The sequence below is a fragment of the Sus scrofa genome, chromosome 7, assembly GCF_054392235.1.
Source record: "Sus scrofa isolate SSC_HxYL_T2T_F1_AM1 chromosome 7, Sscrofa_HxYL_maternal_Yorkshire_Landrace_v2.0, whole genome shotgun sequence".
NCBI lineage: Eukaryota > Metazoa > Chordata > Mammalia > Artiodactyla > Suidae > Sus > Sus scrofa.
The window spans coordinates 29,018,353-29,044,140 of record NC_139389.1 but is presented as its reverse complement, the minus strand read 5'-3'; the positions used below and the strand labels follow the sequence as shown (position 1 = coordinate 29,044,140).

Below are 25,788 nucleotides of genomic sequence, written 5' to 3'. Positions count from 1 at the left end.
AAGTTATCTTAAGATAGGCCAGTTCACGTCTGCCGATCACACTCTCAAGGGACCCAGTGTATATGAATAGCGTTGCCTGACTTGTCCTGGTTATTTTCAGTTTACAACCACAGTTCTTACTCTTCGCTCATTTTTATTTTTACCTATTTCTTTATCATCTCACCAAGATGACCGTCCTTTGGTATGTTTATGTGCACTGTTACCCTTCAAGAAATCACACTGATCATACATAACGAAAGTCCAAAGTTGTGTTCTGAGATGATTCCACACCTCTCCTTAATACCCTAACACAAGAATTATTTTCAATCTTCATAAGCCTGTATGTGACAAAGCATTCTGAAAAGGGTGGTGGTGCTTTCCATGGAATGGAGTTTAGAGATCTGCCTCTTGAACTCAGGAGTGGACGTGACTTGAAAACGCTCCGGAAGCACTCATTCGGAGGTGCAGAGCTCTGGCTACGTCTTCTCCATGATGTTCGGAAAACCTGTCTCACACATGCATGTTTAGGTGTTTCCTCTGAGATAGGAGGATGCACAGTAAACACGGGGTGAGAAACAGCCTCTCTCAGGGAAACTTTCTCTCTCCTGGATTCAGCACCCATGTGCTTTGGTTCAGAAAAGCTGCGCTTATGCATGAAGTAAAACGCACACTCAAATACAACAAGGTTGCCATTTAATCAGTAGCAACAAGGCTGCCCGTTTAATCAGTAGCAGTCACATTGTGAAAAGAGGCACACGGAGATACCAAAAGGGTCTGAGTATCACCCTACACAGGGTTTGCGGCAACTTTACATGAGGTAGCGCCCCCCAACCACAAGGATGAGGAGTAACTTCCACATGCACAACCAGCCCATGGCCATGCTAAAGCGCACCAACAGAACAGGAGGAACCTAAATATTGTCAAAGGGATCCAGACTACTTTTACAAACTAAGCCCCAGAACTGATAGTTCTTGTTTTCTTCAATTAATTGGGATTAACTCCATTTCCCCTCTACTCATTTACTGTAGACCATCTCTGAACACTACAGCCCGCGGAGTCGATGTGTGTGTGTGTGGCGGGGGGGCAGGGGGGTTTGGTTGTCACTTGAAACTGGAGAGGGTTCATTTTAAATATGAAATTTTCAATAAATCTGAATTCTCCCTCTAGTTCTCCCCCATGATATTTACATTTACCTTTGCCTTTTCTTTTTTTTTTCAGACACTCTTCGGAAAAAAAACGGTAAATTTTCTGATATCCCATTGCTCTTGAGCCCCTCCGAAGAGACTGGTTCAGCCTTTCATCTTGTGTGCCGTTTCATCTATTTCGCTTCTGTCGGCATGCCTTTCTCTTGCACGTCCTGTCTACGGGCTCCACCTCAATGTTTTGCGTTGGACGTGTCCCACGTTCCTTCTGTCCATTTCTGTTTGCCTACCTCCTCTGCTCTGCCATTCCTTCTCTTTGCAATGCATGCCATGCCCTCCCGGTAAGGACTGGCTTTGCTTCGGTCTTTCAGGCACTTGCCACAGTTTCATGAAGAAGTTGGTGAGATGCAAAGCATTACGCTGAGAGGGAGATGGTTTCTCTTCCACGTGTGTTTCTAGAAAACATCCAAACACAGGGGCTCTGTCGGGACTTCCAAATCAGAGGGGCCATTCCTACACAAGTGATAGCTCTTCAAAGACTTAAGGGATGGGAGATGGCCCCCAAACGGCTCCGATAACGCCCTCTGCCCATTGCCCTTTCAAAGCCTAAGTAGCATATGCTATCATCCATCGGTCCAGAGTGTGCCAGGGCGCCCCTCTTCCACTGGCCTTCCCCCTGGGAACCAAGTATTCCCAGGTATGAACATGTTACTTCAGTTTGCCTGCTGTTCTAAACAAAAGCCAGGCCTACCGGTTGTGTCATTTTGTGTGTCTCAGAGTTCTGAAATGTCAGTTCTCCCTGACGGAGGCTGTTGAAAATTTAGAGCAATCTTCAGTTCCACGTAACACATCTTTTCAGTTCCATGTAACACATCTTTTCAGTTCCTTTTGTGTTACTCGCTTTTAGAATGCTTACTTTTCCTCCCCAGAAGTTAGGTGAGATGGCATTACTAGCCTGTTTTGTTTTGTAAGGGCCACACCCACCGGCACAGGGACGTTCCCAGGCTAGGGGCTGAATGGGAGCTGTAGCCGCCGGCGTACACCACAGAAGCAGCAAGGCCGGGTACCGGCCACCCCTGCGAACCACACACCACAGCCCGTGGCCACGCCAGAGCCTTAACCTCCTGAGCGAGGGCCGGGATGGAACCTGTGTCCTCCTGGATGCTCGCCCGATTCACTTCCACTGAGCCATGACGGGAACTCCCAAAAAGCCTCGAGTCACATCAAAGAAAAGAGAGAGAACAAGAGCATGGCTTTCTGGCACCTTGCTCATTCAATCGTGCCCTTCGTTTCCCTCCACCAACGCATTTTCGAAACCTGCATTTCCCCAAAATGCACGAGCCCGTCTCAACATCGATTTGATTCCATTTCTCTGCGCTTCGAGTATAAAAATGATCTGTTGCTGAGAACGTCCTTACGACCATGTCAGTTGACAAGAATGGAAAGCATAGGATTAGAGCCTTGTCGCCCAGGTCTTTGCCTTTCTGCAGGAGACGACACCTTCAGAGGCAATTTGGAAAGCCCTCTTGACAACTACATTAAGTTTAGCATCGCTTTGTGACATGCAAAGCATTAGACACCATCACACTTGCAAAAGCCAGTACCCAGACGTACGTCATCCACTTGCTCAGGCACTGTGGCATCTTCTGAAAAGGCTTTTTCGGGAGCGATGCATGTGTTTCACACAAACTTCGAAAGTAATGCTTTCCCTGGAAGACCACTTGTTTAATCTGGCATCGTCAGAAGCGTTTGCCAAACCGAGAGATGTAACTGTGACCCATTACCAAGATAGCAATTGTTTTTTTCGTTTGTGGTCGTGCCCACGGCATGTGGAAGTTCCAGGGCCGGTGACTGTATCTGAGCCACAGCTGCAACCGACACTACTGCTGGGGCAATGCCACATCCTTCAAGGCACTGTGTCCAGCCAGAGCATGAACCCACACTTCCACTGCAACACGAGTCACTGAAGTGAGATTCCTAACCACTGTACCACAGTGGGAACTCCTGAAATAACATGACTTCATTTTATTAGACATGTCTCTTGAGTCAGAAATTCCATGCCTGGCAACTGTCATCTTCTTGTTACTATCTGTCGTGGTTTCCTTCACATTTATTTACGTGACTCTTTGTAAATTTACTTTCCAGGAGAACTTCAGGATGAAACAGGTAACTTATTTCTGACGTTTTCTCTTTTTTTGGAGGGGTGGATGCATTTCCTCAAAACAGCTTTTCCTTCTTTCCTTTCCTTCCTTTGATATTGCTTTAAGTCACTGTCTTCCAGGCACTTAACACCCTCTCATTATGAGGTTTGTTAAATGAAGAGAACCAGGCTGAGAAGAATGCTCTTTCTTCCATTCCACAGAAAGCTTCCTTTTACCTGGGTCCTCCACCACCACAACTAGATGCAGTGCCCGCTGTGTTGTATTTGACATTGTCCCAGTTGTTACTGGAATGGTTCCGATTCCAACCCTGGTTACAGGGATGAGTTTTTCCTTGGATAGTTTTGCCCTCTGTCGACGGCCGATGCCCTGCATAAGTTATCTTAAGATAGGCCAGTTCACGTCTGCCGATCACACTCTCAAGGGACCCAGTGTATATGAATAGCGTTGCCTGACTTGTCCTGGTTATTTTCAGTTTACAACCACAGTTCTTACTCTTCGCTCATTTTTATTTTTACCTATTTCTTTATCATCTCACCAAGATGACCGTCCTTTGGTATGTTTATGTGCACTGTTACCCTTCAAGAAATCACACTGATCATACATAACGAAAGTCCAAAGTTGTGTTCTGAGATGATTCCACACCTCTCCTTAATACCCTAACACAAGAATTATTTTCAATCTTCATAAGCCTGTATGTGACAAAGCATTCTGAAAAGGGTGGTGGTGCTTTCCATGGAATGGAGTTTAGAGATCTGCCTCTTGAACTCAGGAGTGGACGTGACTTGAAAACGCTCCGGAAGCACTCATTCGGAGGTGCAGAGCTCTGGCTACGTCTTCTCCATGATGTTCGGAAAACCTGTCTCACACATGCATGTTTAGGTGTTTCCTCTGAGATAGGAGGATGCACAGTAAACACGGGGTGAGAAACAGCCTCTCTCAGGGAAACTTTCTCTCTCCTGGATTCAGCACCCATGTGCTTTGGTTCAGAAAAGCTGCGCTTATGCATGAAGTAAAACGCACACTCAAATACAACAAGGTTGCCATTTAATCAGTAGCAACAAGGCTGCCCGTTTAATCAGTAGCAGTCACATTGTGAAAAGAGGCACACGGAGATACCAAAAGGGTCTGAGTATCACCCTACACAGGGTTTGCGGCAACTTTACATGAGGTAGCGCCCCCCAACCACAAGGATGAGGAGTAACTTCCACATGCACAACCAGCCCATGGCCATGCTAAAGCGCACCAACAGAACAGGAGGAACCTAAATATTGTCAAAGGGATCCAGACTACTTTTACAAACTAAGCCCCAGAACTGATAGTTCTTGTTTTCTTCAATTAATTGGGATTAACTCCATTTCCCCTCTACTCATTTACTGTAGACCATCTCTGAACACTACAGCCCGCGGAGTCGATGTGTGTGTGTGTGTGGCGGGGGGGCAGGGGGGTTTGGTTGTCACTTGAAACTGGAGAGGGTTCATTTTAAATATGAAATTTTCAATAAATCTGAATTCTCCCTCTAGTTCTCCCCCATGATATTTACATTTACCTTTGCCTTTTCTTTTTTTTTTCAGACACTCTTCGGAAAAAAAACGGTAAATTTTCTGATATCCCATTGCTCTTGAGCCCCTCCGAAGAGACTGGTTCAGCCTTTCATCTTGTGTGCCGTTTCATCTATTTCGCTTCTGTCGGCATGCCTTTCTCTTGCACGTCCTGTCTACGGGCTCCACCTCAATGTTTTGCGTTGGACGTGTCCCACGTTCCTTCTGTCCATTTCTGTTTGCCTACCTCCTCTGCTCTGCCATTCCTTCTCTTTGCAATGCATGCCATGCCCTCCCGGTAAGGACTGGCTTTGCTTCGGTCTTTCAGGCACTTGCCACAGTTTCATGAAGAAGTTGGTGAGATGCAAAGCATTACGCTGAGAGGGAGATGGTTTCTCTTCCACGTGTGTTTCTAGAAAACATCCAAACACAGGGGCTCTGTCGGGACTTCCAAATCAGAGGGGCCATTCCTACACAAGTGATAGCTCTTCAAAGACTTAAGGGATGGGAGATGGCCCCCAAACGGCTCCGATAACGCCCTCTGCCCATTGCCCTTTCAAAGCCTAAGTAGCATATGCTATCATCCATCGGTCCAGAGTGTGCCAGGGCGCCCCTCTTCCACTGGCCTTCCCCCTGGGAACCAAGTATTCCCAGGTATGAACATGTTACTTCAGTTTGCCTGCTGTTCTAAACAAAAGCCAGGCCTACCGGTTGTGTCATTTTGTGTGTCTCAGAGTTCTGAAATGTCAGTTCTCCCTGACGGAGGCTGTTGAAAATTTAGAGCAATCTTCAGTTCCACGTAACACATCTTTTCAGTTCCATGTAACACATCTTTTCAGTTCCTTTTGTGTTACTCGCTTTTAGAATGCTTACTTTTCCTCCCCAGAAGTTAGGTGAGATGGCATTACTAGCCTGTTTTGTTTTGTAAGGGCCACACCCACCGGCACAGGGACGTTCCCAGGCTAGGGGCTGAATGGGAGCTGTAGCCGCCGGCGTACACCACAGAAGCAGCAAGGCCGGGTACCGGCCACCCCTGCGAACCACACACCACAGCCCGTGGCCACGCCAGAGCCTTAACCTCCTGAGCGAGGGCCGGGATGGAACCTGTGTCCTCCTGGATGCTCGCCCGATTCACTTCCACTGAGCCATGACGGGAACTCCCAAAAAGCCTCGAGTCACATCAAAGAAAAGAGAGAGAACAAGAGCATGGCTTTCTGGCACCTTGCTCATTCAATCGTGCCCTTCGTTTCCCTCCACCAACGCATTTTCGAAACCTGCATTTCCCCAAAATGCACGAGCCCGTCTCAACATCGATTTGATTCCATTTCTCTGCGCTTCGAGTATAAAAATGATCTGTTGCTGAGAACGTCCTTACGACCATGTCAGTTGACAAGAATGGAAAGCATAGGATTAGAGCCTTGTCGCCCAGGTCTTTGCCTTTCTGCAGGAGACGACACCTTCAGAGGCAATTTGGAAAGCCCTCTTGACAACTACATTAAGTTTAGCATCGCTTTGTGACATGCAAAGCATTAGACACCATCACACTTGCAAAAGCCAGTACCCAGACGTACGTCATCCACTTGCTCAGGCACTGTGGCATCTTCTGAAAAGGCTTTTTCGGGAGCGATGCATGTGTTTCACACAAACTTCGAAAGTAATGCTTTCCCTGGAAGACCACTTGTTTAATCTGGCATCGTCAGAAGCGTTTGCCAAACCGAGAGATGTAACTGTGACCCATTACCAAGATAGCAATTGTTTTTTTCGTTTGTGGTCGTGCCCACGGCATGTGGAAGTTCCAGGGCCGGTGACTGTATCTGAGCCACAGCTGCAACCGACACTACTGCTGGGGCAATGCCACATCCTTCAAGGCACTGTGTCCAGCCAGAGCATGAACCCACACTTCCACTGCAACACGAGTCACTGAAGTGAGATTCCTAACCACTGTACCACAGTGGGAACTCCTGAAATAACATGACTTCATTTTATTAGACATGTCTCTTGAGTCAGAAATTCCATGCCTGGCAACTGTCATCTTCTTGTTACTATCTGTCGTGGTTTCCTTCACATTTATTTACGTGACTCTTTGTAAATTTACTTTCCAGGAGAACTTCAGGATGAAACAGGTAACTTATTTCTGACGTTTTCTCTTTTTTTGGAGGGGTGGATGCATTTCCTCAAAACAGCTTTTCCTTCTTTCCTTTCCTTCCTTTGATATTGCTTTAAGTCACTGTCTTCCAGGCACTTAACACCCTCTCATTATGAGGTTTGTTAAATGAAGAGAACCAGGCTGAGAAGAATGCTCTTTCTTCCATTCCACAGAAAGCTTCCTTTTACCTGGGTCCTCCACCACCACAACTAGATGCAGTGCCCGCTGTGTTGTATTTGACATTGTCCCAGTTGTTACTGGAATGGTTCCGATTCCAACCCTGGTTACAGGGATGAGTTTTTCCTTGGATAGTTTTGCCCTCTGTCGACGGCCGATGCCCTGCATAAGTTATCTTAAGATAGGCCAGTTCACGTCTGCCGATCACACTCTCAAGGGACCCAGTGTATATGAATAGCGTTGCCTGACTTGTCCTGGTTATTTTCAGTTTACAACCACAGTTCTTACTCTTCGCTCATTTTTATTTTTACCTATTTCTTTATCATCTCACCAAGATGACCGTCCTTTGGTATGTTTATGTGCACTGTTACCCTTCAAGAAATCACACTGATCATACATAACGAAAGTCCAAAGTTGTGTTCTGAGATGATTCCACACCTCTCCTTAATACCCTAACACAAGAATTATTTTCAATCTTCATAAGCCTGTATGTGACAAAGCATTCTGAAAAGGGTGGTGGTGCTTTCCATGGAATGGAGTTTAGAGATCTGCCTCTTGAACTCAGGAGTGGACGTGACTTGAAAACGCTCCGGAAGCACTCATTCGGAGGTGCAGAGCTCTGGCTACGTCTTCTCCATGATGTTCGGAAAACCTGTCTCACACATGCATGTTTAGGTGTTTCCTCTGAGATAGGAGGATGCACAGTAAACACGGGGTGAGAAACAGCCTCTCTCAGGGAAACTTTCTCTCTCCTGGATTCAGCACCCATGTGCTTTGGTTCAGAAAAGCTGCGCTTATGCATGAAGTAAAACGCACACTCAAATACAACAAGGTTGCCATTTAATCAGTAGCAACAAGGCTGCCCGTTTAATCAGTAGCAGTCACATTGTGAAAAGAGGCACACGGAGATACCAAAAGGGTCTGAGTATCACCCTACACAGGGTTTGCGGCAACTTTACATGAGGTAGCGCCCCCCAACCACAAGGATGAGGAGTAACTTCCACATGCACAACCAGCCCATGGCCATGCTAAAGCGCACCAACAGAACAAGAGGAACCTAAATATTGTCAAAGGGATCCAGACTACTTTTACAAACTAAGCCCCAGAACTGATAGTTCTTGTTTTCTTCAATTAATTGGGATTAACTCCATTTCCCCTCTACTCATTTACTGTAGACCATCTCTGAACACTACAGCCCGCGGAGTCGATGTGTGTGTGTGTGGCGGGGGGGCAGGGGGGTTTGGTTGTCACTTGAAACTGGAGAGGGTTCATTTTAAATATGAAATTTTCAATAAATCTGAATTCTCCCTCTAGTTCTCCCCCATGATATTTACATTTACCTTTGCCTTTTCTTTTTTTTTTCAGACACTCTTCGGAAAAAAAACGGTAAATTTTCTGATATCCCATTGCTCTTGAGCCCCTCCGAAGAGACTGGTTCAGCCTTTCATCTTGTGTGCCGTTTCATCTATTTCGCTTCTGTCGGCATGCCTTTCTCTTGCACGTCCTGTCTACGGGCTCCACCTCAATGTTTTGCGTTGGACGTGTCCCACGTTCCTTCTGTCCATTTCTGTTTGCCTACCTCCTCTGCTCTGCCATTCCTTCTCTTTGCAATGCATGCCATGCCCTCCCGGTAAGGACTGGCTTTGCTTCGGTCTTTCAGGCACTTGCCACAGTTTCATGAAGAAGTTGGTGAGATGCAAAGCATTACGCTGAGAGGGAGATGGTTTCTCTTCCACGTGTGTTTCTAGAAAACATCCAAACACAGGGGCTCTGTCGGGACTTCCAAATCAGAGGGGCCATTCCTACACAAGTGATAGCTCTTCAAAGACTTAAGGGATGGGAGATGGCCCCCAAACGGCTCCGATAACGCCCTCTGCCCATTGCCCTTTCAAAGCCTAAGTAGCATATGCTATCATCCATCGGTCCAGAGTGTGCCAGGGCGCCCCTCTTCCACTGGCCTTCCCCCTGGGAACCAAGTATTCCCAGGTATGAACATGTTACTTCAGTTTGCCTGCTGTTCTAAACAAAAGCCAGGCCTACCGGTTGTGTCATTTTGTGTGTCTCAGAGTTCTGAAATGTCAGTTCTCCCTGACGGAGGCTGTTGAAAATTTAGAGCAATCTTCAGTTCCACGTAACACATCTTTTCAGTTCCATGTAACACATCTTTTCAGTTCCTTTTGTGTTACTCGCTTTTAGAATGCTTACTTTTCCTCCCCAGAAGTTAGGTGAGATGGCATTACTAGCCTGTTTTGTTTTGTAAGGGCCACACCCACCGGCACAGGGACGTTCCCAGGCTAGGGGCTGAATGGGAGCTGTAGCCGCCGGCGTACACCACAGAAGCAGCAAGGCCGGGTACCGGCCACCCCTGCGAACCACACACCACAGCCCGTGGCCACGCCAGAGCCTTAACCTCCTGAGCGAGGGCCGGGATGGAACCTGTGTCCTCCTGGATGCTCGCCCGATTCACTTCCACTGAGCCATGACGGGAACTCCCAAAAAGCCTCGAGTCACATCAAAGAAAAGAGAGAGAACAAGAGCATGGCTTTCTGGCACCTTGCTCATTCAATCGTGCCCTTCGTTTCCCTCCACCAACGCATTTTCGAAACCTGCATTTCCCCAAAATGCACGAGCCCGTCTCAACATCGATTTGATTCCATTTCTCTGCGCTTCGAGTATAAAAATGATCTGTTGCTGAGAACGTCCTTACGACCATGTCAGTTGACAAGAATGGAAAGCATAGGATTAGAGCCTTGTCGCCCAGGTCTTTGCCTTTCTGCAGGAGACGACACCTTCAGAGGCAATTTGGAAAGCCCTCTTGACAACTACATTAAGTTTAGCATCGCTTTGTGACATGCAAAGCATTAGACACCATCACACTTGCAAAAGCCAGTACCCAGACGTACGTCATCCACTTGCTCAGGCACTGTGGCATCTTCTGAAAAGGCTTTTTCGGGAGCGATGCATGTGTTTCACACAAACTTCGAAAGTAATGCTTTCCCTGGAAGACCACTTGTTTAATCTGGCATCGTCAGAAGCGTTTGCCAAACCGAGAGATGTAACTGTGACCCATTACCAAGATAGCAATTGTTTTTTTCGTTTGTGGTCGTGCCCACGGCATGTGGAAGTTCCAGGGCCGGTGACTGTATCTGAGCCACAGCTGCAACCGACACTACTGCTGGGGCAATGCCACATCCTTCAAGGCACTGTGTCCAGCCAGAGCATGAACCCACACTTCCACTGCAACACGAGTCACTGAAGTGAGATTCCTAACCACTGTACCACAGTGGGAACTCCTGAAATAACATGACTTCATTTTATTAGACATGTCTCTTGAGTCAGAAATTCCATGCCTGGCAACTGTCATCTTCTTGTTACTATCTGTCGTGGTTTCCTTCACATTTATTTACGTGACTCTTTGTAAATTTACTTTCCAGGAGAACTTCAGGATGAAACAGGTAACTTATTTCTGACGTTTTCTCTTTTTTTGGAGGGGTGGATGCATTTCCTCAAAACAGCTTTTCCTTCTTTCCTTTCCTTCCTTTGATATTGCTTTAAGTCACTGTCTTCCAGGCACTTAACACCCTCTCATTATGAGGTTTGTTAAATGAAGAGAACCAGGCTGAGAAGAATGCTCTTTCTTCCATTCCACAGAAAGCTTCCTTTTACCTGGGTCCTCCACCACCACAACTAGATGCAGTGCCCGCTGTGTTGTATTTGACATTGTCCCAGTTGTTACTGGAATGGTTCCGATTCCAACCCTGGTTACAGGGATGAGTTTTTCCTTGGATAGTTTTGCCCTCTGTCGACGGCCGATGCCCTGCATAAGTTATCTTAAGATAGGCCAGTTCACGTCTGCCGATCACACTCTCAAGGGACCCAGTGTATATGAATAGCGTTGCCTGACTTGTCCTGGTTATTTTCAGTTTACAACCACAGTTCTTACTCTTCGCTCATTTTTATTTTTACCTATTTCTTTATCATCTCACCAAGATGACCGTCCTTTGGTATGTTTATGTGCACTGTTACCCTTCAAGAAATCACACTGATCATACATAACGAAAGTCCAAAGTTGTGTTCTGAGATGATTCCACACCTCTCCTTAATACCCTAACACAAGAATTATTTTCAATCTTCATAAGATTGAAAATAATGTGACAAAGCATTCTGAAAAGGGTGGTGGTGCTTTCCATGGAATGGAGTTTAGAGATCTGCCTCTTGAACTCAGGAGTGGACGTGACTTGAAAACGCTCCGGAAGCACTCATTCGGAGGTGCAGAGCTCTGGCTACGTCTTCTCCATGATGTTCGGAAAACCTGTCTCACACATGCATGTTTAGGTGTTTCCTCTGAGATAGGAGGATGCACAGTAAACACGGGGTGAGAAACAGCCTCTCTCAGGGAAACTTTCTCTCTCCTGGATTCAGCACCCATGTGCTTTGGTTCAGAAAAGCTGCGCTTATGCATGAAGTAAAACGCACACTCAAATACAACAAGGTTGCCATTTAATCAGTAGCAACAAGGCTGCCCGTTTAATCAGTAGCAGTCACATTGTGAAAAGAGGCACACGGAGATACCAAAAGGGTCTGAGTATCACCCTACACAGGGTTTGCGGCAACTTTACATGAGGTAGCGCCCCCCAACCACAAGGATGAGGAGTAACTTCCACATGCACAACCAGCCCATGGCCATGCTAAAGCGCACCAACAGAACAGGAGGAACCTAAATATTGTCAAAGGGATCCAGACTACTTTTACAAACTAAGCCCCAGAACTGATAGTTCTTGTTTTCTTCAATTAATTGGGATTAACTCCATTTCCCCTCTACTCATTTACTGTAGACCATCTCTGAACACTACAGCCCGCGGAGTCGATGTGTGTGTGTGTGGCGGGGGGGCAGGGGGGTTTGGTTGTCACTTGAAACTGGAGAGGGTTCATTTTAAATATGAAATTTTCAATAAATCTGAATTCTCCCTCTAGTTCTCCCCCATGATATTTACATTTACCTTTGCCTTTTCTTTTTTTTTTCAGACACTCTTCGGAAAAAAAACGGTAAATTTTCTGATATCCCATTGCTCTTGAGCCCCTCCGAAGAGACTGGTTCAGCCTTTCATCTTGTGTGCCGTTTCATCTATTTCGCTTCTGTCGGCATGCCTTTCTCTTGCACGTCCTGTCTACGGGCTCCACCTCAATGTTTTGCGTTGGACGTGTCCCACGTTCCTTCTGTCCATTTCTGTTTGCCTACCTCCTCTGCTCTGCCATTCCTTCTCTTTGCAATGCATGCCATGCCCTCCCGGTAAGGACTGGCTTTGCTTCGGTCTTTCAGGCACTTGCCACAGTTTCATGAAGAAGTTGGTGAGATGCAAAGCATTACGCTGAGAGGGAGATGGTTTCTCTTCCACGTGTGTTTCTAGAAAACATCCAAACACAGGGGCTCTGTCGGGACTTCCAAATCAGAGGGGCCATTCCTACACAAGTGATAGCTCTTCAAAGACTTAAGGGATGGGAGATGGCCCCCAAACGGCTCCGATAACGCCCTCTGCCCATTGCCCTTTCAAAGCCTAAGTAGCATATGCTATCATCCATCGGTCCAGAGTGTGCCAGGGCGCCCCTCTTCCACTGGCCTTCCCCCTGGGAACCAAGTATTCCCAGGTATGAACATGTTACTTCAGTTTGCCTGCTGTTCTAAACAAAAGCCAGGCCTACCGGTTGTGTCATTTTGTGTGTCTCAGAGTTCTGAAATGTCAGTTCTCCCTGACGGAGGCTGTTGAAAATTTAGAGCAATCTTCAGTTCCACGTAACACATCTTTTCAGTTCCATGTAACACATCTTTTCAGTTCCTTTTGTGTTACTCGCTTTTAGAATGCTTACTTTTCCTCCCCAGAAGTTAGGTGAGATGGCATTACTAGCCTGTTTTGTTTTGTAAGGGCCACACCCACCGGCACAGGGACGTTCCCAGGCTAGGGGCTGAATGGGAGCTGTAGCCGCCGGCGTACACCACAGAAGCAGCAAGGCCGGGTACCGGCCACCCCTGCGAACCACACACCACAGCCCGTGGCCACGCCAGAGCCTTAACCTCCTGAGCGAGGGCCGGGATGGAACCTGTGTCCTCCTGGATGCTCGCCCGATTCACTTCCACTGAGCCATGACGGGAACTCCCAAAAAGCCTCGAGTCACATCAAAGAAAAGAGAGAGAACAAGAGCATGGCTTTCTGGCACCTTGCTCATTCAATCGTGCCCTTCGTTTCCCTCCACCAACGCATTTTCGAAACCTGCATTTCCCCAAAATGCACGAGCCCGTCTCAACATCGATTTGATTCCATTTCTCTGCGCTTCGAGTATAAAAATGATCTGTTGCTGAGAACGTCCTTACGACCATGTCAGTTGACAAGAATGGAAAGCATAGGATTAGAGCCTTGTCGCCCAGGTCTTTGCCTTTCTGCAGGAGACGACACCTTCAGAGGCAATTTGGAAAGCCCTCTTGACAACTACATTAAGTTTAGCATCGCTTTGTGACATGCAAAGCATTAGACACCATCACACTTGCAAAAGCCAGTACCCAGACGTACGTCATCCACTTGCTCAGGCACTGTGGCATCTTCTGAAAAGGCTTTTTCGGGAGCGATGCATGTGTTTCACACAAACTTCGAAAGTAATGCTTTCCCTGGAAGACCACTTGTTTAATCTGGCATCGTCAGAAGCGTTTGCCAAACCAAGAGATGTAACTGTGACCCATTACCAAGATAGCAATTGTTTTTTTCGTTTGTGGTCGTGCCCACGGCATGTGGAAGTTCCAGGGCCGGTGACTGTATCTGAGCCACAGCTGCAACCGACACTACTGCTGGGGCAATGCCACATCCTTCAAGGCACTGTGTCCAGCCAGAGCATGAACCCACACTTCCACTGCAACACGAGTCACTGAAGTGAGATTCCTAACCACTGTACCACAGTGGGAACTCCTGAAATAACATGACTTCATTTTATTAGACATGTCTCTTGAGTCAGAAATTCCATGCCTGGCAACTGTCATCTTCTTGTTACTATCTGTCGTGGTTTCCTTCACATTTATTTACGTGACTCTTTGTAAATTTACTTTCCAGGAGAACTTCAGGATGAAACAGGTAACTTATTTCTGACGTTTTCTCTTTTTTTGGAGGGGTGGATGCATTTCCTCAAAACAGCTTTTCCTTCTTTCCTTTCCTTCCTTTGATATTGCTTTAAGTCACTGTCTTCCAGGCACTTAACACCCTCTCATTATGAGGTTTGTTAAATGAAGAGAACCAGGCTGAGAAGAATGCTCTTTCTTCCATTCCACAGAAAGCTTCCTTTTACCTGGGTCCTCCACCACCACAACTAGATGCAGTGCCCGCTGTGTTGTATTTGACATTGTCCCAGTTGTTACTGGAATGGTTCCGATTCCAACCCTGGTTACAGGGATGAGTTTTTCCTTGGATAGTTTTGCCCTCTGTCGACGGCCGATGCCCTGCATAAGTTATCTTAAGATAGGCCAGTTCACTTCTGCCGATCACACTCTCAAGGGACCCAGTGTATATGAATAGCGTTGCCTGACTTGTCCTGGTTATTTTCAGTTTACAACCACAGTTCTTACTCTTCGCTCATTTTTATTTTTACCTATTTCTTTATCATCTCACCAAGATGACCGTCCTTTGGTATGTTTATGTGCACTGTTACCCTTCAAGAAATCACACTGATCATACATAACGAAAGTCCAAAGTTGTGTTCTGAGATGATTCCACACCTCTCCTTAATACCCTAACACAAGAATTATTTTCAATCTTCATAAGCCTGTATGTGACAAAGCATTCTGAAAAGGGTGGTGGTGCTTTCCATGGAATGGAGTTTAGAGATCTGCCTCTTGAACTCAGGAGTGGACGTGACTTGAAAACGCTCCGGAAGCACTCATTCGGAGGTGCAGAGCTCTGGCTACGTCTTCTCCATGATGTTCGGAAAACCTGTCTCACACATGCATGTTTAGGTGTTTCCTCTGAGATAGGAGGATGCACAGTAAACACGGGGTGAGAAACAGCCTCTCTCAGGGAAACTTTCTCTCTCCTGGATTCAGCACCCATGTGCTTTGGTTCAGAAAAGCTGCGCTTATGCATGAAGTAAAACGCACACTCAAATACAACAAGGTTGCCATTTAATCAGTAGCAACAAGGCTGCCCGTTTAATCAGTAGCAGTCACATTGTGAAAAGAGGCACACGGAGATACCAAAAGGGTCTGAGTATCACCCTACACAGGGTTTGCGGCAACTTTACATGAGGTAGCGCCCCCCAACCACAAGGATGAGGAGTAACTTCCACATGCACAACCAGCCCATGGCCATGCTAAAGCGCACCAACAGAACAGGAGGAACCTAAATATTGTCAAAGGGATCCAGACTACTTTTACAAACTAAGCCCCAGAACTGATAGTTCTTGTTTTCTTCAATTAATTGGGATTAACTCCATTTCCCCTCTACTCATTTACTGTAGACCATCTCTGAACACTACAGCCCGCGGAGTCGATGTGTGTGTGTGTGGCGGGGGGGCAGGGGGGTTTGGTTGTCACTTGAAACTGGAGAGGGTTCATTTTAAATATGAAATTTTCAATAAATCTGAATTCTCCCTCTAGTTCTCCCCCATGATATTTACATTTACCTTTGCCTTTTCTTTTTTTTTTTCAGACACTCTTCGGAAAAAAAACGGTAAATTTTCTGATATCCCATTGCTCTTGAGCCCCTCCGAAGAGACTGGTTCAGCCTTTCATCTTGTGTGCCGTTTCATCTATTTCGCTTCTGTCGGCATGCCTTTCTCTTGCACGTCCTGTCTACGGGCTCCACCTCAATGTTTTGCGTTGGACGTGTCCCACGTTCCTTCTGTCCATTTCTGTTTGCCTACCTCCTCTGCTCTGCCATTCCTTCTCTTTGCAATGCATGCCATGCCCTCCCGGTAAGGACTGGCTTTGCTTCGGTCTTTCAGGCACTTGCCACAGTTTCATGAAGAAGTTGGTGAGATGCAAAGCATTACGCTGAGAGGGAGATGGTTTCTCTTCCACGTGTGTTTCTAGAAAACATCCAAACACAGGGGCTCTGTCGGGACTTCCAAGTCAGAGGGGCCATTCCTACACAAGTGATAGCTCTTCAAAGACTTAAGGGATGGGAGATGGCCCCCAAATGGCTCCGATAACGCCCTCTGCCCATTGCCCTTTCAAAGCCTAAGTAGCATATGCTATCATCCATCGGTCCAGAGTGTGCCAGGGCGCCCCTCTTCCACTGGCCTTCCCCCTGGGAACCAAGTATTCCCAGGTATGAACATGTTACTTCAGTTTGCCTGCTGTTCTAAACAAAAGCCAGGCCTACCGGTTGTGTCATTTTGTGTGTCTCAGAGTTCTGAAATGTCAGTTCTCCCTGACGGAGGCTGTTGAAAATTTAGAGCAATCTTCAGTTCCACGTAACACATCTTTTCAGTTCCACGTAACACATCTTTTCAGTTCCTTTTGTGTTACTCGCTTTTAGAATGCTTACTTTTCCTCCCCAGAAGTTAGGTGAGATGGCATTACTAGCCTGTTTTGTTTTGTAAGGGCCACACCCACCACCCGCACAGGGACGTTCCCAGGCTAGGGGCTGAATGGGAGCTGTAGCCGCCGGCGTACACCACAGAAGCAGCAAGGCCGGGTACCGGCCACCCCTGCGAACCACACACCACAGCCCGTGGCCACGCCAGAGCCTTAACCTCTGAGCGAGGGCCGGGATGGAACCCGTGTCCTCCTGGATGCTCGCCCGATTCACTTCCACTGAGCCATGACGGGAACTCCCAGGAAAGCCTCGAGTCACATCAAAGAAAAGAGAGAGAACAAGAGCATGGCTTTCTGGCACCTTGCTCATTCAATCGTGCCCTTCGTTTCCCTCCACCAACGCATTTTCGAAACCTGCATTTCCCCAAAATGCACGAGCCCGTCTCAACATCGATTTGATTCCATTTCTCTGCGCTTCGAGTATAAAAATGATCTGTTGCTGAGAACGTCCTTACGACCATGTCAGTTGACAAGAATGGAAAGCATAGGATTAGAGCCTTGTCGCCCAGTTCTTTGCCTTTCCGCAGGAGATGAGACCTTCAGAGGCTATTTTGAAAGCTCTCTTAACAACTACATTAAGTGTAGCATCGCTTTGTGACATGCAAAGCATTAGACACCATCACACTTGCAAAAGCCAGTACCCAGACATACGTCATCCCCTTGCTCAGGCACTGTGGCATCTTCCGAAAAGACTTTTTCGGGAGTGACTCTTGTGTTTCACATGAACTACGAAACCATGCTTTCACTGGAACACAACTTGTCTAATGTGCCATTGTCAGAAGTGTCTCCAAACTGCGAGATTTAACTTCGATCCACGGCCAAGATAGCCATTGCTATCATTTTTCGTTGGTTTTTTTTGTGTGTTTGTTTTTTTATGTTTGCACCCATGGCATGTGGAAGTTCCAGGGCCAGTCGCTGAATCTGAGCCACAGCTGCAACCAAGACCATTGCTGGGGCAATGCCACGTCCTTCAACTCACTGTGTCCAGCCTGAGCAAGAACTCGCACCTCCACTGCAACACGAGCCACTGAAGTGAGGTTCCTAACCCACCGTTCCACAGGGGGAACTCCTGAAATAACATGACTTCATTTTATTAGATAGGTCTTCTGTGTCAGAAACACCATGCCTGGCAATTGTCCTCATCTTGTTACTATCTGTCATCGTTTCCTTAACAGTTACATGACTATTTGTAAATTTCCTTTTCAGGAGAACATCAGGCAACTTGTTTCTTACTTTTCCTTCTTCTTTTCTTTCTTTTTTTTTTCTGTTTTGGAGGGGTGGATATATTTCCTAGAAATATTTAATCTCTCTTGCCTCTCCTTCCTTTGATATTGCTTCAAGTCACTGTCTTCCAGGCACTTAACACCCTCTCATTATGAGGTTTGTTAAATGAAGAGAACCAGGCTGAGAAGAATGCTCTTTCTTCCATTCCACAGAAAGCTTCCTTTTACCTGGGTCCTCCACCACCACAACTAGATGCAGTGCCCGCTGTGTTGTATTTGACATTGTCCCAGTTGTTACTGGAATGGTTCCGATTCCAACCCTGGTTACAGGGATGAGTTTTTCCTTGGATATTTTTGCCCTCTGTCGACGGCCGATGCCCTGCATAAGTTATCTTAAGACAGGCCAGTTCACGTCTGCCGATCACACTCTCAAGGGACCCAGTGTATAGAAATATTGTTGCCTGACTTGTCCTGGTTATTTTCAGTTTACAACCACAGTTCTTACTCTTCGCTCATTTTTATTTTTACCTATCTCTTTATCATCTCACCAAGATGACCGTCCTTTGGTATGTTTATGTGCACTGTTACCCTTCAAGAAATCACACTGATCATACATAACGAAAGTCCAAAGTTGTGTTCTGAGATGATTCCACACCTCTCCTTAATACCCTAACACAAGAATTATTTTCAATCTTCATAAGCCTGTATGTGACAAAGCATTCTGAAAAGGGTGGTGGTGCTTTCCATGGAATGGAGTTTAGAGATCTGCCTCTTGAACTCAGGAGTGGACGTGACTTGAAAACGCTCCGGAAGCACTCATTCGGAGGTGCAGAGCTCTGGCTACGTCTTCTCCATGATGTTCGGAAAACCTGTCTCACACATGCATGTTTAGGTGTTTCCTCTGAGATAGGAGGATGCACAGTAAACACGGGGTGAGAAACAGCCTCTCTCAGGGAAACTTTCTCTCTCCTGGATTCAGCACCCATGTGCTTTGGTTCAGAAAAGCTGCCCTTAAGCTTGAGGTAAAACACACACTCAAATTCAGTGAGGTCGCCATTTAATCAGTAGCAGTCTGGTTGTGAAAAGAGGCACCTGGAAACCTGACAGTGTATCCCATACACCAACAGTGTCTTCGTATAACCTCACACAGGGTTTGTGGCAACTTGACACAAGGTAGCGCCCCTGACCACCAGCATGAGAACTGACTTCCACATGCACAGCCAGCCCATGGCCATGTTAAAATGCACAGCAGAACACAGGACCCTAAATATGGTCAAAGGGATCCAAACTGCTTTTGCGAACTCAACCCCAGATTGAATCATTCTCGTTTTCTTCAGCTCATCGAAATTAACTCCATTTCCCCTCTGTTCCTTTACTGTGGACGATCTCTGAACACTGCAGTCCTCTGAGCCGATGTGTGTGCGGGTGGCTGTGGGGGTGGCTGTGGTTGTCCCTTGAAACTGCAGAGGGTTCATTTTAAATAGGAAGTTTTCAATAAATCTGAATTCTCCCTCTAGTTCTCCCTCATGATATTTACATTTACCTTTTTTTTTTTTTCAGAAAAACTTCAGAAAATAAGTGGTAAGATTTCTGATATACCATTGCTCTTGAGCCCCTCCGAAGAGACTGGTTCAACCTTTCATCTTGTCTGCCATTTCATCTATTTCGCTTCTGTCGGCATGCCTTTCTCTTGCACGTCATGTCTACGGGCTCCACCTCCATGTTTTGCGTGGGACTTGTCCCACGTTACTTCTGTCCTCTTCTGTTTGCCTACCTTGTCTGCTCTGCCATTCCTTCTCTTTGCAATGCATGCCATGCCCTCCCGGTAAGGACTGGCTTTGCTTCGGTCTTTCAGGCACTTGCCACAGTTTCATGAAGACGTTAGCAATAGGGAGATGGTTTCTCTTCCACGTGTGTTTCTAGAAAACATCCAAACACAGGGGCTTTGTCGGGACTTCCAAGTCAGAGGGGCCACTCCTGCACAAGTGATAGTTCTTCAAAGACTTAAAGGATGGGAGATGGCCCCAAAATGGCTCAGTTAATGCCCTCTGCCCATTGCCCTTTCAAAGCCTAAGTAGTATATGCTATCATCCATCGGTCCAGAGTGTGCCAGGGCGCCCCTCTTCCACTGGCCTTCCCCCTGGGAACCAAGTATTCCCAGGTATGAACATGTTACTTCAGTTTGCCTGCTGTTCTAAACAAAAGCCAGGCCTACCGGTTGTGTCATTTTGTGTGTCTCAGAGTTCTGAAATGTCAGTTCTCCCTGACGGAGGCTGTTGAAAATTTAGAGCAATCTTCAGTTCCACGTAACACATCTTTTCAGTTCCTTTTGTGTTACTCGCTTTTAGAATGCTTACTTTTCCTCCCCAGAAGTTAGGTGAGATGGCATTACTAGCCTGTTTTGTTTTGTAAGGGCCACACCCACCGGCACAGGGACGTTCCCAGGCTAGGGGCTGAATGGGAGCTGTAGCCGCTGGCCTACACCACAGAAGCAGCAAGACTGGGTACCAGCCACCCCTGGGAACCACACACCACAGCCCATGGCCACGCCAGAGCCTTAACCTCCTGAGCGAGGGCCGGGATGGAACCTGTGTCCTCCTGGATACTACTCACATTTTTTCCCACTGAAGCACAAAAATTATTCCTCCTTTTTTTTTTAAGTGGTGTAGTATTGCTTAAGGCATACATATATAGTCAATATATAACTTGTTAAACATATTTCTGCATTAATACATGCTTTCCTCTATTGAACAGAGCAGATATTTAATTGTGCCCACAGAATGTTTCTAACAATGCCAGAGATATTTCCGTCAACAGTGTTTGGATAAGAGAAAGTGTATATGACCTAAAGGCTTGATTCCTTATATCATAAGGACTCCTAAGTACTCTCTTTTAATAAAATCTCAGTTCTATAGATGAGCTAATCTATTGAAATGTGCACACAAGTTCTCTAAGGGACATCAGTAAAACCTTGAGTCATATTATAGAAAAGAGATGAAATAAGTGCTCAGTTTTCTAACACTTTGCTCTTATACTTGTACCATTTTTTTTTACTAACTTATTGCTGAAAATTGTATTTGCCCCAAATACATGAGTCAGCCTCAACATCCATTTTATTCCATTTCTTTACTCTTGGATTATGAAAGATTGGTTTTCTGAGACATTCTTCACTCCCGTGTTAAGTTAACAGGAATGGAAAGAATATGATTAGATCCATGCTCCTTAGCTCTTTGACTTTCTTCATTAGGTGATAAACATGAGGTAATTTTGAAAGCACTATTGAAAACTAAATTAGTTTTTCTTACAGTTGTGTTAAATAAAGAGAAATAGAAACCATAAGTCCTCGAAAGCTATGACCCTGATGTCAGTCATCCACTTTCTCAGCTGCTGTGGCATCTTCCAAAAAGACCTTTTCAGGACTGATACATGTGTTTCACACTATTATAAAAAGAGTGCTTTACCTGAAAAGCATCTTGTTCAATGTGGCATAGTCAGAAACACTTTCAAAATGAAAAATCAATATCAATCCACTCTACCAAAATAAAGAAAATCATGGACTTGGAGAAGAGACTTGTGGCTGCCTGATGGGAGGGGGAGGGATCGGGGGCTTGGGCTTATCAGACACAACTTAGAATAGATTTACAAGGAGATCCTGCTGAATAGCATTGAGAACTTTTTCTAGATACTCATGTTGCAACAGAAGAAATGGTGGGGGAAAAAATGTAATTGTAATGTATACTTGTAAGGATAACCTGACCCCCTTGCTGTACAGTGGGAAAATAAAAAAATCATAAAAAAAGAAAACAGAAAGCATAAAAATATCTACTAAAAAACATTTGTTATATCATTATTTTATTGAATATGCATTCTGTTGTCAATTTTGAATTATTAATCCCACACCTAGATATTTTCTTCTTCCTTCCCTGTTGTTTTGATGATTTCCTCATATTTACATGAGTCTTTTTTTAATTTATCTTTCAGGAGCACTTCAGGATGAGATTGGTAACTTTTTCTGGTCTTTTTTTGGTGGGGAAGGTATATTTCCTAGAAATATTCTCTTTGTTTCTTGCCTTCCTTTGCTATTACTTTCATTTACTGTCTTCCAGATGATTACCGTGATTTCATTGTAAGGTTTGTTAAATGAAAGGAGTTGGGCAAGAAAAATGTGTTTTGAAGAATATTGTTTTCTCTGAAATAAAAAACTTTCTTTAGACTGGGTTCTCTAATGTGTCCTCTGAGATGGAGTGCCCACTGTTTTGTACCTGATATTGTCCTGATTTTGAGTGTAAACATTCAGACTCCAAACTTGGTTAGAGAGAGAAGTTTTTCCTTTTGATTTACACACTTTTTCTATTATAAGTTCCTCTTGTAGTTGACTGATGAGTCCACTTTCCTTGAACATACCCTCAAGTGATCTGTCTGTAAATATATTTTCCTGATCTGCCTGCTTAATTTCTCTTTCCAACTTTAGTTCTTCTTCTTCTTTTGTGGTTATTTTATCCACTCTAACATGTATTTGAAAATTTCTCTTCCTTCATGATATTTTTATGTTGATTTTTCTATCCCACTTCCTTGGTAATGTATCCTTATAGTCTAAGGCTATCTTATGAAGAATTCTTAAACTATTTTTTAGTACTCTACATGAATATTTTATGTTCTCATGTCCCTACGTATCATGTAGTACTCCTAAAATTGAAGGGAACTTTTTATTTAGAATGGACCAGAAAGATTTCTCATTATTTTTAAAATGTGAATTACTTGACCAACATGCAGATATAACCATTAGCAGATGTATGGCTTTAAGTGCATCTTCCTCATGAAGTCAAGAAATCCTCTCATATCTATGGGTGTTTTGTGTTTTCTCTCAGCTAGGAGGAAGGCTCAATTCAAGAAAGGTAAGCAAATGGTTGTCTCTCAGAAAGCTTCCTTCTTCCATCTCTCTTGGGTCCTGTCCCTCTAGCAGTATGAGAGAATGCAGGCATAAAACTTAAAATGTCTATATTGGGCAAAGAAGCCTTTGCTTTTCTTTCTCTAAATTTCTGTAATGAATTCTCTCTGAAGTGTAAATGAGAAGTGATTCAGCATGTTCTGCCCCCCACCCTGTCCTCTTTCCTTTCTTCTTGTCTTTATCTTATGCTCCCTGCTTTGTGTTCCACCTCTGTCCCTCCCACATTTTGTTGCTTCTGTATTTCTACCTATATCTTAAACCTGACCATTTTAACTTATTATCTGTATCTTAAACCTGACCGTTTTTATTTATCATGTTTCTTAAAATGCAATACAGAGGTAATACAGGATAGAAAGAGGAAGTCTGAGGGATTCAAAACAAGAAAAGGGATAATGACAGGGAGCAATGGAAAAGATAACAGGAGGAAATGGAGAAGGAAAAAAGCCAAAGGATTTCCTATGTTTTCTTTTGCAGCCTGGAGGGATGCTCCAATATATCCTGGTGAGTAACATGGACTCTGATGAAGACAACCCTACTCTCTAGGATATTTGCAATGAACACCTACCATGTCCAAAAATAATATGCTGAAAATCAAAGAAAATCCAAACCATAGACAACATGAACTCCATAGATTACTCAATGTTTTAAACAGATAATAATTTGTTGGAAACATTAAATTATAGCAGGTTTTTCATTTTTTAATTGCACTTTACATTGTGTTTTGAGCATATGCAGAGTGATTTTCATCAGCTAAAATCTGAGGACACTAACATGAAAAATACTTTACTTGGTCAGATACACCATGTTCCCTATTTTCTCTAAAACATCCTAACAAGTTTATAGATATTTATCCTACAGGGATGTTGACTTAGAAGACACAGAAAATGGGTCAGGTCTCAAGTCAGACATAATTTAATAGATTGTAAAAAGAAGTTCAAGTTATGAAAGAATATTTTTCTTGGTTGCTATTATTCTTTTTTTTTGTTTTGTTTTTTGCTATTTCTTGGGCTGCTCCCGCGGCATATGGAGTTTCCTAGGCTAGGGGTCTAATCAGAGCTGTAGCCGCCAGCCTATGCCAGAGCCACAGAAACTCAGGATCTGAGCCGCGTCTGCAACCTACACCACAGCTCACAGCAACGCTGGATCGTTAACCCACTGAGCAAGAGCAGGGATCGAACCCGCAGCCTCATGGTTCCTAGTCGGATTCGTTAACCACTGCGGCATGACAGGAACTCCTGGTTGATATTATTCTTGACATAATCCTAGGGAATTTATACTCATGGTTTTCTGGACAGACAGGCAGATTTATTTTTCAGACAGTGGGGTCTCATGATTATTTTTTACCTTATAGATTGGAGGAAAGAAGAATTTGAAGCTGGTGAGTCTATCAAGATCCAGCAGGGAACTTGCATTTTGTGGGGTGGCTGGAGGATTCCTGGGTAAAAGTGAGCTGGATCTACCCAGGGCCAGAGGAGTCCTGACAGAACGGGAGCCCTCTGGCCCATGCCTATGACCATTGCCAGAAGCATGATAGTACACTTGTCTTTGCAGCAAATGTGACCCTGGATGAAGCCACTGCCCATCCTGCCCTCCTCGTGTCTGAAAGAGGGAGGCGAGTTACCTGGCAAGAAACTTGTCAAGATCTACCCAGCTCCACACAGAGATTCAACTCCATTCCCTGTGTGCTGGGTCAGCTGCGCATCAACTCAGGGAGGGCCTACTGGGAGGTGGAGGTTGGGGACATGCAATCTTGGGACCTGGGAATTTGTAGAGATAATGTGACCAGGAAGGGGGCATTCATTATGTCCCCACAGAATGGTTTCTGGGCCATTAGGCTCTATGACGGGGACTACTGGGCCCTCACCTCCCCGGAAACTTCTCTTCCTCTAAGAGAAAGACCCCTTAAGGTGGGGATATTCCTGGATTATGAGGCTGGAGATGTATCTTTCTACAACATGACAGATGGATCCCACATTTTCACCTTTCCCCAGAACACATTCTATGGTGTCCTAAGACCACTTTTCAGATTTTGGTCCTCTGACTCGGGCTCCCTAAACATCTGTTCAGCTGAAGGAGAATGTACTGATGTAATTCATAAACCTACCCTCCAGGTGAAATGATCACTTTGCCCCATAGAAGATGGCACTTCTCCCCCAACAAGATATATAAATAGATTTTTTCCCTACTCTCTACTGGTTCATTGTCAATATAAAGCTCTGGGACTCAGACTTAATGATTGTCCCTCATATCAATTCTCCCTCTTTTCATTGTGTATTCTTTCTCATTATTACCTTTTCCTATGACAGCCTCCTGTAAGTACTAGATCTCCTAGACTCCCCTGGTGCATGTGATCAAAGGATGGTGTTGTATTAAAAGGTGAATTACAAGGATGTGTCCTTAAAGGAAAATTGTGTCTTTCTTTTCTTCTTTACTTTTCTTCTGGCTATAAAGTGTCATGATTAATGGAACTCAAAAAACATATATGACCATGTAATATGATGCAGATGGTAGAGAAATTGAAGTGAACTTGGGAGTCTGACAACTCTATGGAGCCCCTCTATTGCCCTCAATTCAATTCTAGAATTCTTTGCATGAAACGCAAACATGTATGTATGTCTTTAATCAATTTTTGTGTTAGATATTTGTCCTTTGTGATTGATTCTAACCTTACCAGTGCCCTCTCCCTTTAAGTTTGACAGTAGATGACATCCACATTGAACATGCAAGTGAAACTGGAGGTATAAGTCCTGTACTTGATTACATAGCTACTCCTACCCCTACACTGTCAGTCTCATCAGGCCCCTTTATGTCTCCTAATTCATTCGTCACTCCTGACTTCACTTCCTACCCTTTTCCCTACTTGGTGTCATGGCTAATAATTTCAAGTATTCTCTTCCTCAGA

The 25,788-nt window shown here is 45.0% G+C and overlaps 1 protein-coding gene across 1 annotated transcript; it reads left to right on the top strand.

Moving 5' to 3' along the window:
- Nucleotides 1-18,490: 18,490 nt before the first annotated feature.
- Nucleotides 18,491-25,201, top strand: LOC100517524 (butyrophilin subfamily 1 member A1-like). The gene is made up of 5 exons (XM_084970540.1): nt 18,491-18,504; nt 18,640-18,764; nt 19,499-19,763; nt 22,811-22,833; nt 24,438-25,201. The coding sequence occupies exons 1-5, from the start codon at nt 18,491-18,493 to the stop codon at nt 25,004-25,006; spliced, it is 996 nt and encodes a 331-aa protein (XP_084826666.1). The 3' UTR covers nt 25,007-25,201.
- The last annotated feature ends 587 nt before the right edge of the window (nt 25,202-25,788 follow it).